Source organism: Oncorhynchus kisutch, linkage group LG14 (genome assembly GCF_002021735.2).
Source record: "Oncorhynchus kisutch isolate 150728-3 linkage group LG14, Okis_V2, whole genome shotgun sequence".
Lineage (NCBI taxonomy): Eukaryota > Metazoa > Chordata > Actinopteri > Salmoniformes > Salmonidae > Oncorhynchus > Oncorhynchus kisutch.
The window spans coordinates 10,935,319-10,953,995 of NC_034187.2; the positions used below are offsets into that span (position 1 = coordinate 10,935,319).

Consider the following 18,677-nt stretch of genomic DNA (forward strand, 5'->3'; position numbering starts at 1 on the left):
GGGGGGTTTACACATTAGCTCAATTCCCAATTCGTTCATACTTCCTGAGGTGTGCACTTGTACACTCCTCCCTCAAGGATTAAAATTAGATTGGTGCAGGAAGGAGGAAGTAAAACTTCCTGGTTCAAGGCAGAATTGGATTTGGGTTGATTGATCCTTCTAATCGTGAAAGGGAAAACTAATTCATACATGACAACTATGCAAAAATGTTGGACAATTATGGCAACAAACTGACAAAAAGTAGGCCATTTGAACTTGAGTATAAAACTACAAACAATAATTTTGATAATGCATTCAGTCCCATTTTATTGCTTTTAATTCCAAACAAGGTACAATGTCATGACATCCCAAGACAGATACTAACACGGTCATTGAAACATTCTTTGAAATTCCCATCTACAAGCTTTTCAAAACCTGTTGTTTCCAAGTGCATTAAGTTTAGTAGCAGTTATATTGAAAACTAGTCAGTCACATGGACAAAGACAACACAGATCACTGGCATAGGAAAACTCCAAATGTAAACTTTTGGGGGGAGAAACAACAAGTGGGAATCCCAGACACCACAAATAAAACAAGATCATTCAATCAAGATCATTCAATCAAGATCATTCAATCAAGATCATTCAATCAAGATCATTCAATCAAGATCATTCAATCAAGATCATTCACCACATAACATATTCAAACAGGTACAAAACATTACAGCTATAGTATTTTGAATCTGAAAATAGTCACATTTAATAGTACATTTTGTTACATTTTAGTAGACCCTCGTCCAGAGCGACTTACAGGAGCAATTAGGGTAAAGTGCCTTGCTCAAGGGCTTGTTGACAGATATCGCCAAGTTCGCTCGGGGATTCGAACCAGTGACCTTTCGGATACTGACCAAACGCTCTTAACCGCTAGGCTACCTGCCACCCCTGTAGATTTGTTTGCAGCCATTAATGTCTACAATGTGCTAACATATACAAGCTTGAGGATCCGACAACTTCATCACTTCTAAAGTCTTGATGCAAATTAGGACTCAAATCTGACCAAACCAGATTCAATCATCAGGTTCTTCCCGTTGACAGTTACAATGATTAGCCGCTTCCTCTGAAAGGGAAGAAACATGCATTTACATGATTTATAATGTACATGCATATAATGTATACTGATGATTGAGATTATTGATTGATTTTGTCTTTACAATGTGGGGCATTATTTTTTATTTGCAAACTAAAATTCCCAATGGGATAATAAAGTTTAACATTTGAAATGTATGTATGTATGTTTAGTAGTATTACTAAACAATATTAGAATTCAAAAGTTTAAAAACTTAATCTGAAGCACAGGTAACCTTCAACAGAACAAAAAGCAAAGAGTTCAAATGAACTCACAAGCATTCTATGGAGACATCAGTGAAATACTACATACCCTTTACTCAGAAGTGGATCACTGTACAACTCTCAATAAAAAGTTGAGAACATTTACAAACCTGATTGAGACTCGGTGGGGGAGCTTCTCCAGCAAGTCTTCATGAAGTCATTCACAATCAGTTCCTCACACTCTACTTTCACTTGGTATTGAGGAATGGGGAGCTTGTTATTATTATCCATGTTCTGAACTGTCACTTTCAGCGGCTTATCAGCAAGGAGCTCATGAAACCCATCAAGGGCGTTGTCATCCCAGCTGCCTTCTGAGTTCTCAAATTCAGCCAGGGAACACAGAAAGGCCTGAGGAGGGTGTTCTAGTAGCTGAGGTGGAACAGACTTCAAAGACTTCAAATCAGTTTCTGACTCATTTCCATAATCCACAAAGACAACAGAGATAACATCCATTTTGCTAACAATCTGAGCTCGATACCATTGCTCGTCTTCGGCAAAGAGAGCCAGACAAAGACTTCCAGGACTCAGTGTAGACATGAGGACTGTGTCCTTATGCTCAGAGTTTCCAATGAGCTGACAAACTTTAGAGATTTCAGAAAGCTCCTCAGAGTTTGCATACTGGCACCAGAAATAACCAGGGCCCGCTATGGAGGAGGCGTACACATCCAATGTCTGTCCCAGGAATATATCCAGTTTCCAGAATTGCAGCTGTGTATTATGCTCTCTGTCACTCCTCTCTATCTGGGATGGCAAAGATCCAGAACTTGGGCTTTGTCGGTCAAGGTGAGTAGAGTCTCCAGCTGAACAACACATATTTAGTGAATCTGTTAGTATGATGTTCTGGTCCAGACAGACCTCCCAAGTGGATCCAGTGTCTTTGATGAACTTACATTCCCATTTCCTTGCACTGTCCGCACCTGCAACTTTTTTGAATTGGCAACAAATTTCCTGCTCCAATCCTTTGTATTTAGTGTCCGCAAGTCCACTTAAAGAACAATGGATGCTAAATCTTGGGTGCTCCAGGAACTGGGTGTCCAGCCTGCAAACCTTGAGGGGTGAAATTAATGCTTCATTACCAAAGTCTATGTATTGCACATGAATTTTGTCTTCTCCATTTGTTTCTAGAATGACTGCACGATACCAGGAACAGTCATCTGGAAACTCAGAATTCACCAGATCCCCTGGCTGCGGATTGGCAACGTTCTTGAGTGCAACACCATCTGATTGGTCAGAATTGAGACTTTCCACAAGAGAGAACAGACACTTTTCATCCTCTACTAATTGAACAAAGAAACTTGATGGACTGTTGCATTGTGAAACATAGACATCTGCTACCCAACCTGGTTTTATTGATCGTTTTGGAAGAGTTTCAAGTTTGGGGACACTCTCGGAAGGAACATTGGATCCACTTGAGGAGACTCCTGCAAGACCATTATAAGAGATTGTCCTGACTGCCAGAGTGTCTCCTGAACATTGCGTGGTGCTTGGTGATCTATCCATCACTGGAACCTCAGTGGAATTCAATTTGGGAGTTATTTCTTGTGTAAGACGTTTATACTCAGACCGGTTCAAGGTTTCATTTGAAATGGTCATGTCAGAGGAGAAGAGCTCGTCAGCACACTCTGTTTTGCTGTGGACGTGCAAATCAGAGCAATGCAAGTAACTTCTCATCAAGTCGTTGATAACATGCTCCTCACACTCCACTTTGACCTGGTATTGTGTGGGGAGACTTTCCAGATCATTATACATTTTCTGAACTGTAACTTTCAGTGGTTTGTCAACGATAAGCTGGTAAAACTCATCAACAGTGTTGTTATCCCAGGCGCCTTCTGGGTGCTCAACTCCAGCCAGAGAACACAGGAAGGCCTGAGGGGCGCTCTCTAGTAGCGGAGGTGGAATTGACCTTATCGCCTTGAGATCAACTTCGGACTCATTTCCATAGTCCACAAAAAGAACAGTGAAAAGATCATTAGTTTTGTGAACGATCTGAGCTCGATACCATTGGTTGTCTTCAGCAAAGAAAGCCAGACAAGGACTTCTGGGGTTCAGGGTATCCATTAGGACAGGGTCCTGCAGGGCAGAGTTTACAAACTCTTGAACAATTCTTGAGATCCTGTAAAGCTCCTCAGAGTTTGCATGTTGACACCAGAAGTAGTTAGGTTCAACTATAGAGGACGCATAGACATCTAAAGCCTGGTTTTGGGAAACGCTTGGCTTCTTGTACAGCAGGGGAATCGTGTTTTCACCTGAACAAGACAGTTGTGATACATCTGCTCTGTCTGTTTGACTAGCTTCAACTAACGAATGTGCCAACACAATACCTTGATCTTCTAGACTGACCTCCCAAACTGATCCGGTCTCCTTCATGAATGCGCATGCCAGTTTCTTCTCAGCGTTTTCTGTTGTTGTAGCCTTTTTGATCATCGATGTGACATCTTCCTCCCATGTCTCTTTGTTGTTAGCATTAGTTATTCTACTAAGTACACAGTGAATACTGAACCTGGGATATTCTATGAACTGCTTGTCGAGTTGTTTCACTTTCAGGGATGGAATAATTGCTTCATTTCCAAAGTCTATGAATTCAACATGAACGGTTCCATTCCCAGGTTTGCGCCTAACGACTGCACGATACCATGAGCTGTCTTCAGGATACTCCGCATTCACCAAGTCACCGAGCTGCAGTTCGTTCAAGTCAACTGGAGTGGCATCACAAGATGACTGTGAGCCATTTAGTTTCTCCACAAGAGAGAATATATCATCTTCATCCTTTGTCAACTGAATAAAGAAACTAGAGTGGCTGTTACAGTGTGAAACATACACCTCTGTTACCAACCCTGGTTTCAAGGGTCTTGAGGGAAGGTCTGTGAGTTTGGAGAAACGACACATCTGTCCATCATGTTCAACCATGGGCTTCTTTTCAGGTTTGTCCAACAGTGACTGCTGAGGAGTAGACTGTCCAACTCTTCTTTGCGGGGATGTGAAACACATTGCAGTGCTACTGTGCTTTATTACTGTTCCCCTCGCAGCCCAATCCTGAGATGTTGGCATTTGCACACATTCTGGCAAATTCAATTTGGTCTGAAATTGATCTGCGCATCTTGAAGTAGTTGATAGTTTAGAGCTCAGAGAAGGCGATTGGACTAAAATGATTTCTTTTCCCGGTCTCGCCTCTTTTAGCTTCTCTCTAACCATCTCATTTATATGTGTTGTTCCGTCATACAGTTCAACTAAAATCTTTCCACCAGAGTCTTTAGCCACCGCTGTGATAGTAAAGCGCAGGTCTGTGGCATGCTTTTCAAACCAGCGGTTGACCTCTTGGGATACATCTTCTGGAACACCGAAGAGTCCAAATGGAACAGCTTGCACAGGAACTGACATGAGCGAGACGGCTTCTACAGGACAGGGAAGGATGTCTGATTGACTCAATGTGACTGTGTCCCCATAATCCACAAAGTGAACCTCAAGGGTTGGATGTGTTGCTTTAATCTGTCCTCTGTACCACTGGTTATCAGTGTATTTAGCAAAACAAACCGTTTCTAGTGATTGAGGACAGTTTGTGCTCTGCAGTGGTTGGTGGCAAAAATGCTGAAGATCTTTTGTCAATTTGTCATTCACATGAGAATTTCTTTCAAGCTGGCCATAGAAGTGAGCAACACTTTTTGCACTAGTTATCCACACCTTCTCTTTCCCTCCAACTTCAATGTTGTGTAATGAGAAGTTTTCTGTGTCGGGCGGGGCAGAAGAAAGTGGAAGAGATTTTAGAGGAGCTGGGGCCTTTACTCCTTTCTGAACCAGAAGTTTGCATGCACTTTGAACTGGTGTTTCAATATCTACCATATTAATCACCAAGCCTTGGGTGTCACGCATGACTGCATGTACGGTGCATTTCAATCCTACATTAGAGTCAGCAGTGGAATCTACAAACTTCTGGAACTCCGATGAGGCAGCATCACTCCACTCTGCTGGAACAGGACTTGTAGGAGTGTTCAGATTCTGCAGGAAACACTGAAAGGCCTGGGTCTTCAGTCTTCGAAACACTGGGTCCAGGGGGCGCAAGTCCTGCAGAGAGACACGCCTGGTTTGTCCGTAATCTATGAACCGCACATCTACATGGGGAGACCGATCATTCTCAACAATCCGTGCTCTGTACCACATACCATTGTCATGATCCAGAGCAACACAAATGTCTCCATCAATTTGCTGTGGAGGACTGGAGGTATAATGATACTGCATTTCTTGCATAAGGATCTGAAGACTTGTACTCTCCTGTGCCCTCTGGCACCAGAATTTTGCCGGACTTTCAATGCAAGATACTTTGACTTCCAAGTTGATTCCTACCTGGAACCAATGTTCATTGAGGACAGTCTCTGTTGCTGACGGAAGGTGTGGAGTGGTAAGGGGATGCACACTGTTTTGTATGTCTGTGGCAAAGCTTTCCTCTGTGACTCGTGGTGGAGGCCTCTCTGACTCCAGAAGACATCTCTCTTTCACTCCAAAAAGATTGTTGATGTTTACATTGTCGTCTCCATAGAGTGTCACACAGTTGATGCCCTCTGACAAGTTGTGATATTCAAATTTGGCAATGACAGTCTTGTGCAGCAGCACAGATTTCAGATACTTGATTTCATCCACTGTCCATCCAATGCCTCTGTCCTCAATACCGTGGAGGGAGCAAACATAAGTTACAACTGGCATTCTGAAGAACTTGGCAGCCAGTGGTCTGATGTCACCCACATGGACAAAGTCGGTCTTCCCATTATCGACAAGTAGTACTTCCACAGCACTCTCTGATCCAATGTCCTGCTGTAGCAGAGATCGATACCACTTGCCATTGCTCCCTCTTGCTGCACATGGAGCGCCTGAGGCCGTCTGTCTGGCCTTGCAAAAAGTAGATCTTCCTTCATAGTATTCATTAATCTGCTCAGAGAGTTTCTTCAGCTCCTGAGAGAAAATTGAGAGTTTGCAGAAGATACGCCGTGGGTTTATCACCTCTGTGACTTCCACAGTCTCAATGAAGTCTGTTAGCAGTTCTGGATAGAAGAATTGTTGAAACTTCTCAATTTCTCTCCCAGCATCAGTCCGTTTGTGTGACACTGTAGGTGGCAATGTCTCTGTGGAGGAGACCTGACTCTTTGGAAAGTTCAGAGACGATAGAACAAGTTGTTTGAACTTGTCACTGGGGAGTTTTCTGGCAAAGCCGACTTCATACATATGTTTGTTAATGATCGGAATATAAAGGAGGACTGTTCTGTCTGGCATCAATACATCCTGAACCATTCCATTGACCGTTTTGCCGCAAAGAGACTCCAAAAAATCTGAGGCTGTTGGAGTCCATTTGTTTTCATGGGATAAGGGGGATACATTGGCAAGAACACAGAACTCCACTTCTGGAGGTAAAAGAAAACAGTCATTCTGACCCCATGCTAAGGTGTTGTTTGTAGCAACATGAGCTCTCCCTTCATCAATGAGAAACACATTGTAATGATGCCCATGTCTAGAAATGATCCTAGCTCTGTGCCAGGTTCCATTCAGATGAGCTAGACACAAGTCTCCGGGGTTTCCTTCTGATTCACAAAACCTCTGTCTGGGAATCTGAACTCCCCTTCTCATTTGCTGGTAAGCATGTTGCCTTTCTTGATCAAAGTTTCCCCATAATTCCACTAGAGAACAGATAGGATTTAGGTTTACCCTTGTAATGAGAACTGTGACTTGGGATCCTGGAATTGGCAATCCAGGAATGGAACACATTTTGAGTAGAATTCAGGGCAGGTCACAATTAACCTGGGAATACAAAAAAAATTATTAGATATGTGGATGGTAGGCTACACAGGAAGTTGGTGGAGAACCGGCTCGTGGTAACGACTGGAGCGGAATACTATCAAACACATTGTTTCCAGGTGTTTGATGCCATTCCATTTGCTCCGTTCTGCCATTGTTATGAGCTGTTCTCCCCTCAGCAGCCTCCTGTGTTAGGCTACCCCTTTTACAATTACATTAAGCAGACACTCTAGGCAGAGCGACTCAGTCAGTGCGTTCAACTTTTGCAAAGGACATATTTTTTAAATATATGGTCATCCATATGATATATACTTTCAGATCATTTCTTTGATCATATATGACAAAAATATATATCTTGGGACTGTTTTTGTTCAAAACTAAATTAGGAACAAATCAATGCTTATACATAGTAGGCTACCTTGATCATGAGAAGATAAAAAAGTATGCGCAACACAATGTGATAGGTGGCCACTTAAAACAGATGGAAAAAACACAAATTATAATTGCAAAAAATAGTCATCGAAAGCACTCTTTTATCCCCAAGTCGTCTCTTCACTGTTGACGTTGAGACTGGTGTTTTGTGATAACTATTTAATGAATCTGCCAGTTGAGGACTTATGAGGTGTCTGTTTCTCAAACTAGACACTCTAATGTACTTGTCCTCTTGCTCAGTTGTGCACTGGGGCCTCCCACTCCTCATTCTATTCTGGTTAGTGCCAGTTTGCGCTGTTCTGTGAAGGGTGTTGTACACAGCGTTGTACCAGATATTCAGTTTCTTGCCAATTTCTCGCATGGAATAGCCTTCATTTCTCAGAACAAGAATAGACTGACGAGTTTCAGAAGAAAGGTCTTTGTTTCTGGCCATTTTGCAACTGTAATCGAACCCACAAATGTTGGTGCTCCAGATACTCAACTAGTCTAAAGAGTCCAGTTTTATCTGGTTCTTTAAAATCAGGACAATTTTTCAGCTGTGCAAACATAATTGCAAAAATGGTTTTCTAATGATCAATTAGCCTTTTTTAAATTATAAACTTGGATTAGCTAACACAACATGCCATTGGAACACATGGGTGATGGTTGCTGACAATGGGCTTCTGTACACCTATGCTGTTTCCAGCTACAATAGTCGCTTACAACATCAACAATGTCTACACTGTATTTCTGATCAATTTGATGTTATTTTAACAGACAAAAAAGTGTTTTTCTTTCAAAAACAAGGACATTTCCAAATGACCCCAAACTTTTGAACGGTTGCATGCATATATATACACACAGTTGAAGTCGTAAGTTTACATACACCTTAGCCAAATACCTTTGAACTCAGTTTTTCACAATTCCTGACATTTAGGAAATTCCTGACATCCTAGTAAAAATTCCCTGTCTTAGGTCAGTTAGGATCACCACTTTATTTTAAGAATGTCAAATGTCAGAATAATAGTAGAGAGAATGATTTATTTCCACTTTTATTTCTTTCATCACATTCCCAGTGGGTCAGAAGTTCACATATACTCAATTAGTATTTGTTAGCATTGCCTTTAAATTGTTTAACTTGGGTCAAACATTTCAGGTAGCCTTCCACAAGCTTCCCACAATAAGTTGGGTGAATTTTGGCCCATTCCTCCTGACAGAGATGGAGTAACTGAGTCAGGTTTGTAGGCCTCCTTGCTCGCACACGCTTTTTCAGTTCTGCCCACACATTTTCTACAGGATTGAGGTCAGGGCTTTGTGATGGCCACTCCAATACCTTGACTTTGTTGTCCTTAAACCATTTTGCCACAACTTTGGAATTTTACTTGGGGTCATTGTCCATTCTGAAGACCCATTTGCGACCAAGCTATAACTTCCTGACTGTTGCTTCAATATATCCACACAATTTTCTTGCCTCATGATGCCATCTATTTTGTGAAGTGCACTAGTCCCTCCTGCAGCAAAGCACCCCACAACATGATGCTGCCACCCCCGTGCTTCACGGTTGGGATGGTGTTCTTCGGCTTGCAAGCCTTCCCGATCTTTGTCCCCATGTGCAGTTGCAAACCGTAGTCTGGCATTTTTTTTATGACGGTTTTGCAGCAGTGGCTTCTTCCTTACTGAGCAGCCTTTCAGGTTATGTCGATATAGGACTCGTTTTACTGTGGATATAGATATTTTTGTACCCATTTCCTCCATCATCTTCACAAGGTCCTCTGCTGTTGTTCTGGGATTGATTTGCACTTTTCGAATCCAAAGTAAGTTAATCTCTTGGAGACAGAACGAGTCTCCTTCCTGAGCGGTATGACGTCTGCATGGTCCCATGGTGTTTATACTTGCGTACTATTGTTTGTACAGATGAAGGTGGTAACTTCAGGCATTTGGAAATTGCTCCCAAGGACGAACCAGACTTGTGGAGGTCTACAACTTTTTTTCTGAGGTCTTGGCTGATTTCTTTTGATTTTCCCATGATGTCAAGCAAAGAGGCACAGGTACACCTCCAACTGACTCAAATAATGTCAATTAACCTATCAGAAGCATCTAAAGCCATGACATCATTTTCTGGAATTTTCCAAGCTGTTTAAAGGCACAGTCAACTTAGTGCATGTAAACTTCTGACCCACTGGAATTGTGATACAATGAATAAGTGAAATAATCTGTCTGTAAACAATTGTTGGAAAAATTACTTGTGTCATGCACAAAGTAGACATCCTAACAGAGTTGACAAAACTATAGTTAACAAGAAATGTGTTGAGTGGTTGAAAAACGAGTTTTAAGGACTCCAACCCAAGTATGTAAACTTCCGACTTGTATATATTTTTTTTTGGGGGGGGGGGGGTCAAATATTTGGGGGCACCTGGCATCCATGAATACACGCCATTGGTTATTAGCTAGGTTTCCATCCAATTTGCGACAGATTTTCATACCAATATTCTAAAATCGGCATATATCAATATGCGCATTATCCAACCAGAGATGTGTTGCCATCAAACTGACTTGTTGTGGATAAAAAGCTGTGCGCGATGAAGTAGTACACATACATACATTCCCGTTAAATTCCCATGTACCAAATGAAAAATTAAGTTAAATGGGGTTCATTGCATTTTCAACTCTGAGTTATGTAGCGAATGTGCCCACTCTGGTGCTGGCTCATGCGCTCTAGCCAACAGATCGCAGATACAGTGCGGGTAGACTACATTATGATGTTATTATGGATAAGAGCGATATTATTTGCATTTGTCAAACGGCAGCCAAGCATCAATCATTATGTCACCAGAATAATATTATTGTAAAGCAACATCAAGCTCATCACCTTGCACATTCACCACCAAGTTCATAATTTATTTAAAAAATTTATTTTATTTTACCAGGTAAATTGACTGAGACTTTTTCATGCGTCACGTAATTAAACCTCATGAAATGTTTGGAGGGGAACGTGACCATGAAAAGAGAATGGAGGGCGTTTTCCATGCGGAGTTTAAAAGCTCGTTCACACAATTTTAAGACTGTTCTGATTTATAACGGCGAAAATGCGTATCTATGGTGTGCGCCAATTTTTTGAATCTCATTACATTCGTACGTGCGCAGACTTTTCATAAATTGTTGCTGCAGACATTTACCTAAAGGTTATAATTGAGGTCCCAGCCCCATGGTCAATCAGCTGAGTAAGTTCAATTACATTCAACATTCGTGACAGATCAGGAACGCGTAGGTTTTTTGACTATATAAATATGCGTGACTATATGCTGTACACAATGCCACATTCAGGACTAGTAACCAGTTTGAGATGGTCAAACTGGATGTCCCAGGGAGGTGTGCTCTGTCATTCCATTGTGAATGAAAACTTCTGCTATTTGACATAAACAATATGTCGAATTAGTTCTAATCAGTTAGAAATTAAATTTTAAATCCTTACCAAGTTTGATGTAACTCATGTTTGTGAACATTTTGTATTTCCTCATCGCAATCCAATTGGAATCAACCATCACATGCAATGGACGCCAAATAATGAGTGTTTATAGGAGCCAGTCTATGGGTGGGGGAGCGCCATATATTTATTTCGACATAGCATCATTGTATATGACTCATTATGGTGTCTGTGAGCATGGGCCGCGCCATTGAGGCCATCTCCATTGAAGTAGTCAGTTTTCTGCTTTTACTACTTCTATGAGTTGGCAAACTAACTGAAAGGGTCCACACTGTCACCTAGTGTGTTTGATCAGGTATAAAGCAAAGGTTGGAAACATTTACTGGCACCTTCAGTTATGGAATGTTTGCTCAGGAGTATAATTCATTGGTTGATCTCCACCTGATGATCCTTCCTTAACTCATAGTTAGTCCCACCCAGTTGACTACTTCAAAATGGAGAAAGTCCTCAATGGACACTGCCCATACTAAAATGGACACTGCCCATACTAAAATGGGCTTTTGGGCACTAGAGTCTACTATCTCTATGGGGTGCGTGTCACCTGTTGTACACACAGACGCAAATGTATACATTAATAAAGTGCATGAGCATGTTTACAACCCCAAAATTATAAGAGATGATTCAGAATCTACTAGAGAAACGGGAGAAAGACTCGGCACACTTCCTTCAAATTTATTTTAATAGTATCTGAGATGTCGGTCAATAGACCTTAACCAGACCATGTAGAACCTTTTTAACGGTGCGACTCTGAATGCAGCTCATATCTGACCGTTGCGCGCTCCTGGCAACAAACCAACACAAACGGTTCGGTCCTCTAACCTATGTGAAGCTAGCCAAAATAAGGATTAGCCACAATAGTGGAATTTGCGGTTCGACCTTCAAAATAAAGGTCCCTAATTTTCATTGATACAAATAGTGGAATCTTGCCATATTTAGACTAGATAATGTTAAACAAGTTTGGAAAGTTATATAAATTCAACAAAAATCAGTTGATCGCACTATGGATGTGTTAGATTTTACAATTGCATTGGTGGTATACTTATATTTCACTACAGCCTTACCTATGAATTGTGGATTCATGAAATGGGGTATCAGTCTACTCAGTGACACCCACAGAACACAACTGTGAAGAGTTTACACTAATATGAGCATCGTAGCTCAATATTGCTGGATTCTGAAACCACTGTGAAGTGAGCCACATTAAGCTTACCAGTCAAACTATTATGTATATTTGACATTCATATTGCACTGCACAGCCTTAGATCAATAAAATGGGGTAGTCAAGTCCTGTTCACTCATGACTGCACGGCCAGGCACGACTCCAATGCCATCATTAAATTTGCCGATGACACAACAGTGGTAGGCCTGATCACCTACAACAATGAGGCAGCCTATAGGGAGGAGGTCAGAGGTCAGGCTGGGTGGTGCCAGGACAACAACCTCTACCTCAATGTGATCAAGACAAAGTAGATGATTGTGGACTACAGGAAAAAGAGGACCGAGCACACCCCCATTCTTATCAATGGGGCTGCAGTGGAGCAGGTTGAGAGCTTCAAGTTCCTTGGTGTCCACATCACCAACAAACTAACATGGTCCAAGCACACCAAGACAGTCGTGAAGTGGGCACGACAAAACCTATTCCCCCCTCAGGAGACTGAAAAGATTTGGCATGGGTCCTCAGATCCTAAAAAGGTTCTACAGCTGCACCATGGAGAGCATGACTGGTTGCATCACTGCCTGGTATGGCAACTGCTCGGCCTCCGACTGCAAGGCATTACAGAGGGTAGAGCGTACGGCCCAGTACATCACTGGGGCCAAGCTCCCTGCCATCCAAGACCTCTATACCAGGCTGTGTAAGAAGAAGGCCCTAAAAATTGTCAAAGACTCCAGCCACCTTAGTCATAGACTGTTCTCTCTGCTACCGCACGGCAAGCGGTACCGGAGTGCCGAGTCTAGGTCCAAGAGGCTTCAAACAGCTTCTACCCCCAAGCCATAAGACCCCTGAACATCTAGTCAAATGGCTACCCAGACTATTTGCATTACCCCTCCCCACTTCACTGCCACTCTCTGTTGTCATCTATGCATAGTTACTTTAATAACTCTACATACATGTACATACTACCTCAACTAATCGGTGCCCCCGCACATTGACTCTGTACCGGCACCCCCCTGTATATAATGTTATTTTTTTACTGCTGCTCTTTAATTACTTGGAAATAAATGTAGTCCTGCTTTGTGTCATTTCGAAGGCTCAATGTTATACTGATCGCACTATGGATGTTTGTGCATGTAGATATGGTTGTCCTTGTTTAAAATAGCCATTAGGCGTCTTTCAATGTTCCTATTGGCGGATTCATTGCTAAATAGGGTGCAGGCCAGGTAGCAGGCTGTTAGCATAGTCAGTGTAGTCAGCTCAGCTATCCCCATTGAGACCGTGTCTGTGCCTCGATCTAGGTTGGGCAAAACTAAACATGGCGGTGTTCGCCTAAACAATCTCGCTGGAATAAAGACCTCCTCCATCCCTGCCATTATTGAAAGAGATTGTGATATCTCAAAATAGGGCTACCTAATGTCAAATCCCTCACTTCCAAGGCATTTATAGTCAATGAACTATCACTGATCATAATATTGATGTGATTGACCTGACTGAAACATGGCTGATGAATTTATTGTGTTAAATGAGGCCTCTCCTCCTGGGCACACTAGTGACCATATCCCCCGCGCATTCTGCAAATGCGGAGGTGCTGCTAGCATTTACTATAGCAAATTTCTATTTACATTTTTTTTTTTTACTGTGTTTTCGTCTTTTGAGCTTCTAGGCATGAAATCTATGCAGCCTAATCAATCACTTTTTAAAACCTACTGTTTATGGGCATCCTGGGCCGTATACAGCGTTCCTCACTGAGTTCCCTGAATTCCTATCGGACCTAATCTGCTCAGACCCCAACCAAGGATCATCAAAAGTCGTGCTATAAATTCTCGGACAACCCAAAGATTCCTAGATGCCCTTCCAGACTCCCTCCACCTTCCCAAGGATGTCAGAGTACAAAAATCTGTTAACCACCTAACTGAGGAACTAAATTTAACCTTGCGTAATACCCTAAATGCAGTCGCACCCCTAAAAACAAAAAACATTTGTCATAAGAAACTAGCTCCCTGGTATACAGAAAATACCAGAGCCCTGAAGCAAGCTTCCAGAAAATTGGAACGGAAATGGCACTACACCAAACTGGAAGTCTTCCGACTAGCTTGGAAAGTCAGTACCGTGCAATATCGAAGAGCCCTCACTGCTGCGCGATCCTCCTATTTTTCCAATTTAATTTAGGAGAATAAGAACAATCCAAAATGTATTTTTGATACTGTCTTGCAGCTAACTAAAAAACAGCATTCCCCAAGAGAGGATGGCTTTCACTTCAGCAGTGATAAATTCATGAACGTCTTTGACGAAAAGATCATGATCATTAGAAAGCAAATTACAGACTCCTCTTTAAATCTGGGTATTTCTCCAAAGCTCAGTTGTCCTGAGTCTGCACAACACTGCCAGGACCTAGGATCAAATCAAATCAAAGTTTATTTGTCATGTGCGCCAAATACAACAGGTACAACCTTACAGTGAAATGCTGACTTACAGGCCCTAACCAACAGTGCAATTTTTAAGTAAAAAATAGGTATTAGGTGGACAATTAGATAAGTGAGGAAATAAAAAACAACGGTAAAAAGACAGTGAATAATAACAGCAGCGAGGCTATAGCAGCAGCGAGGCTATAGCAGTAGCGAGGCTATAGCAGTAGCGAGGCTATATACAGGTACCGGTTAGTCGGGATAATTGAGGTAGTATGTACATGAATGTATAGTTAGAGTGATTATGCATATATGATGAGCAGAGAGTAGCAGCGTAAAAGAAGGGTTGGGGGGGGACACAATACAAATAGTCCGGGTAGCCATTTGATTACCTGTTCAGGAGTCTTATGGCTTGGGGGTAAAAGCTGTTGAGAAGCCTTTTGGTCCTAGACTTGGCGCTCCGGTACTGCTTGCCATGCGGTAGTAGAGAGAACAGTCTATGACTGGGGTGGGTGGGGTCTTTGACAATTTTTAGGGCCTTCCTCTGACACTGCCTGGTGTAGAGGTCCTGGATGACAGGCAGCTTAGCCCCAGTGATGTACTGGGCCGTACGCACTACACTCTGTAGTGCCTTGTGGTCGGAGGCCGACCAGTTGCTGTACCAGGCAGTGATGCAACCAGGATGCTCTCGACGTTGCAACTGTAGAACTGTAGGATCTGAGGACCCATGCCAAATATTTTTGTTTCCTGAGGGGGAATAGGCTTTGTCATGCACTCTTTACGACTGTCTTGGTGTGTTTGGACCATTCTAGTTTGTTGGTGATGTGGACACCAAGGAACTTGAAGCTCTCAACCTGCTCCACTACAGCCCCGTCGATGAGAATGGGGGCATGCTCGGTCCTCCTTTTCCTGTAGCCCACAATCATCTCCTTAGTCTTGGTTATGTTGAGGGGTAGGTTGTTATTCTGACACCACCCGGCCAGGTCTCTGACCTCTCTATAGGCTGTCTTGTCATTGTCGGTGATCAGGCTGTTGTGCCAGGCAGTGATGCACTGTTGTGTTGTCTGCAAACTTAATGATGGTGTTGGAGTCGTACCTGGCCACGCAGTCGTGGGTGAACAGGGAGTACAGGAGGGGACTGAGCACACTCCCCTGAGGGGCTCCAGTGTTGAGGATCAGCGTGGCAGATGTGTTAGTACCTACCCTCACCACCTGGGGGCGGCCTGTCAGGAAGTCCAGGATCCAGTTGCAGAGGGAGGTGTTTAGTCCCAGGATCCTTAGCTTATTGATGAGTTTTGAGGGTACTATGGTGTTGAATGCTGAGCTGTAGTCAATGAATAGCATTCTCCCATAGGTGTTCCTTTTGTCCAGGTGGGAAAGGGCAGTGTGGAGTGCAATACAGTTTGCATCATCTGTGGATCTGTTTGGGCGGTATGCAAATTGGAGTGGGTCTAGGGTTTCTGGGATAATGGTGTTGATGTGAGCCATTACCAGCCTTTCAAAGCTCTTCATGGCTACGGGCATGAGTGCTACGGGCCTGTAGTCATTTAGGCAGGTTGCCTTAGTGTTCTTGGGCACAGGGACTATGGTGGTCTGCTTGAAACATGTTGGTATTACAGACTCAATCAGGGGGAAAAAATGTTCTTCTTTTATTTAACTAGTCAAGTCGGTTAAGAATACATTCTTATTTACAATAATGGCCTAGGAACAGTGGATTAACTGCCTTGTTCAGGGGCAGAACGACAGATTTTTACCTTGTCTGCTTGGGGATTCAATCTAGCAACCTTTCAGTTACAGGTCCAACGCTCTAACCACTAGGCTACCTGCTGACATGTTGAAAATGTCAGTAAAGACACCTGCCAGTTGGTCAGCACATGCCCGGAGCAAACATCCTGGTAATCCTTCTGGCCCCGCGGCCTTGTGAATATTGACATGTTTAAAGGTCTTACTCACATCGGCTACCGAGAGTGTGATCACACAGTCGTCCGGAACAGTTAATGCTCTCATGCATGCCTCAGTGTTGCTTGCCTCGAAGCGAGCATAGAAGCAATTTAGCTTGTCTGGTAGGCTCGTGTCCCTGGACAGCAAGTAGCTGTGCTTCCCTTTGTAGTCTATAATAGTTTGCAACCCCTGCCACATCAGATGGCGTCGGATTCAATCTTAGCCCTGTATTGGGAGACACTCAAGTTTTTAAATATTATATCTCTTGACACATTGAGGAAAATAGTCTTTAAAGCTTGATACTGGACCCTATTCCAACTAAACTACTGTTGAATATAATAAACGGCTCCCTATCCACCGGATGTGTACCAAACTCACTAAAAGTGGCCGTAATAAAGCCTCTCTTGAAAAAGCCAAACCTTGACCCAGAAAACATAAACTAAATCGGCCTGTATCGAATCTCCCATTCCTCTAAAAGATTTTTGAAAAAGCTGTTGCACAGCAACTCACTGCCTTCATGGAGACAAACAATGTATACGAAACGCTTCAGTCTGGTTTTAGACCCCATCATAGCACTGAGACTGCACTCGTAAAGGTGGTAAAATACTTTTTAATGGCGTTAGACCAAGGCTCTGCATCTGTCCTCCTGCTCCTAGACCTTAGTGCAGCTTTTGATACCATCGATCATCACATTCTTTTGGAGAGATTGGAAACCCAAATTGGTCTACACGGACAAGTTCTGGCCTGGTTTAGATCTTACCTGTCGGAAAGATATGTTTGTCTCTGTGGATGGTTTGTCTTCTGACAAATCAACTGTACATTTCTGTGTTCTGTTTTAGGACCACTATTGTTTTCACTATAAATTTCAGAAACTTTCACTGCTATGCGGACGATACACAGCTGTACATTTCAGTGAAACATGGTGAAGGAAAACGTCCCTGGCGGACGGAACAGATATGATGGCTGGTTACACAAAGAAAGAGGGTTTGGTTTTGAATGAAAGAGCGGGAAGACTGTGGAACAAAAATAATTTAGTCTCTATCGGGCCGTAGGCAGCTATGCTTTCGTAAATGCAGTATCTTATACATTCTAAATAACCGGCCATTTGAAAAAGGAAAATGCAATAAATATTTACTCTGAGCTGTGCTTCGGTAGATTGGTCGTAGATAGAAGGCGGGGTGGTCCAGCATGGATCTCTGGTCCTCTGAAGAATGTCTAGTGGTGAACTGGAGCGTGGTAGAATGAATACTCTGTCCATTCTCTCCTAGCCCACGTTTAGCGGTTCAAAGTTCATACCAAGTAGCCATGCTATATGCTCATGCTACACTGCTCAAAAAATAAAGGGAACACTAAAATAACACATCCTAGATCTGAATGAATGAAATATTCTTATTAAATACTTTTTTCTTTACATAGTTGAATGTGCTGACAACAAAATCACACAAATGATCAATGGAAATCAAATTTATCAACCCATGGGGGTCTGGATTTGGAGTCACACTCAAAATTTAAGTGGAAAACCACACTACAGGCTGATCCAACTTTGATGTAATGTCCTTAAAACAAGTCAAAATTAGGCTCAGTAGTGTGTGTGGCCTCCACGTGCCTGTATGACCTTCCTAGAATGCCTGGGCATCCTCCTGATGAGGTGGCGGATGGTCTCCTGAGGGATCTCCTACCAGACCTGGATTAAAGCATCCGCCAACTCCTGGACAGTCTGTGGTGCAACGTGGCGTTGGTGGATGGAGCGAGACATAATGACCCAGATGTGCTCAATTGGATTCAGGTCTGGGGAACGGGCGGGCCAGTCCATAGCATCAATGTCTTCCTCTTGCAGGAACTGCTGACACACTCCAGCCACATGAGGTCTAGCATTGCCTTGCATTAGGAGGAACCCAGGGCCAACCGCACCAGCATATGGTCTCACAAGGGGTCTGAGGATCTCATCTCGGTACCTAATGGCAGTCAGGCTACCTCTGGCGAGCACATGGAGGGCTGTGCGTTCCCCCAAAGAAATGCCACCCCACACCATGCCTGACCCACCGCCAAACCGGTCATGCTGGAGGATGTTGCAGGCAGCAGAACGTTCTCCACGGCGTCTCCAGACTCTGTCACGTCTGTCACATGTGCTCAGT

General features: G+C 43.0%; 1 protein-coding gene across 1 annotated transcript; it reads right to left on the minus strand.

Moving 5' to 3' along the window:
- Positions 1–280: 280 nt before the first annotated feature.
- Positions 281–11,322, minus strand: tdrd6b (tudor domain containing 6b). The gene is made up of 3 exons (XM_020499882.2): positions 11,029–11,322; positions 1,478–7,148; positions 281–1,095 (listed from the first exon to the last, which is right to left on the minus strand). Exons 2-3 carry the CDS (start codon positions 7,113–7,115, stop codon positions 1,046–1,048), a joined length of 5,688 nt encoding a protein of 1,895 aa, XP_020355471.2. The 5' UTR covers positions 7,116–7,148; positions 11,029–11,322; the 3' UTR covers positions 281–1,045.
- Positions 11,323–18,677: the final 7,355 nt, after the last annotated feature.

Bases quoted from the DNA above. Each gene is read 5' to 3' on its own strand.
- tdrd6b (XM_020499882.2), bottom strand. From the start codon at position 7,115: ATGTGTTCCATTCCTGGATTGCCAATTCCAGGATCCCAAGTCACAGTT. The intron at 1,096-1,477 runs GTTTGTAAATGT...CTTCCCTTTCAG, and splicing joins CCCCACCGAGTCTCAATCAG to AGGAAGCGGCTAATCATTGT.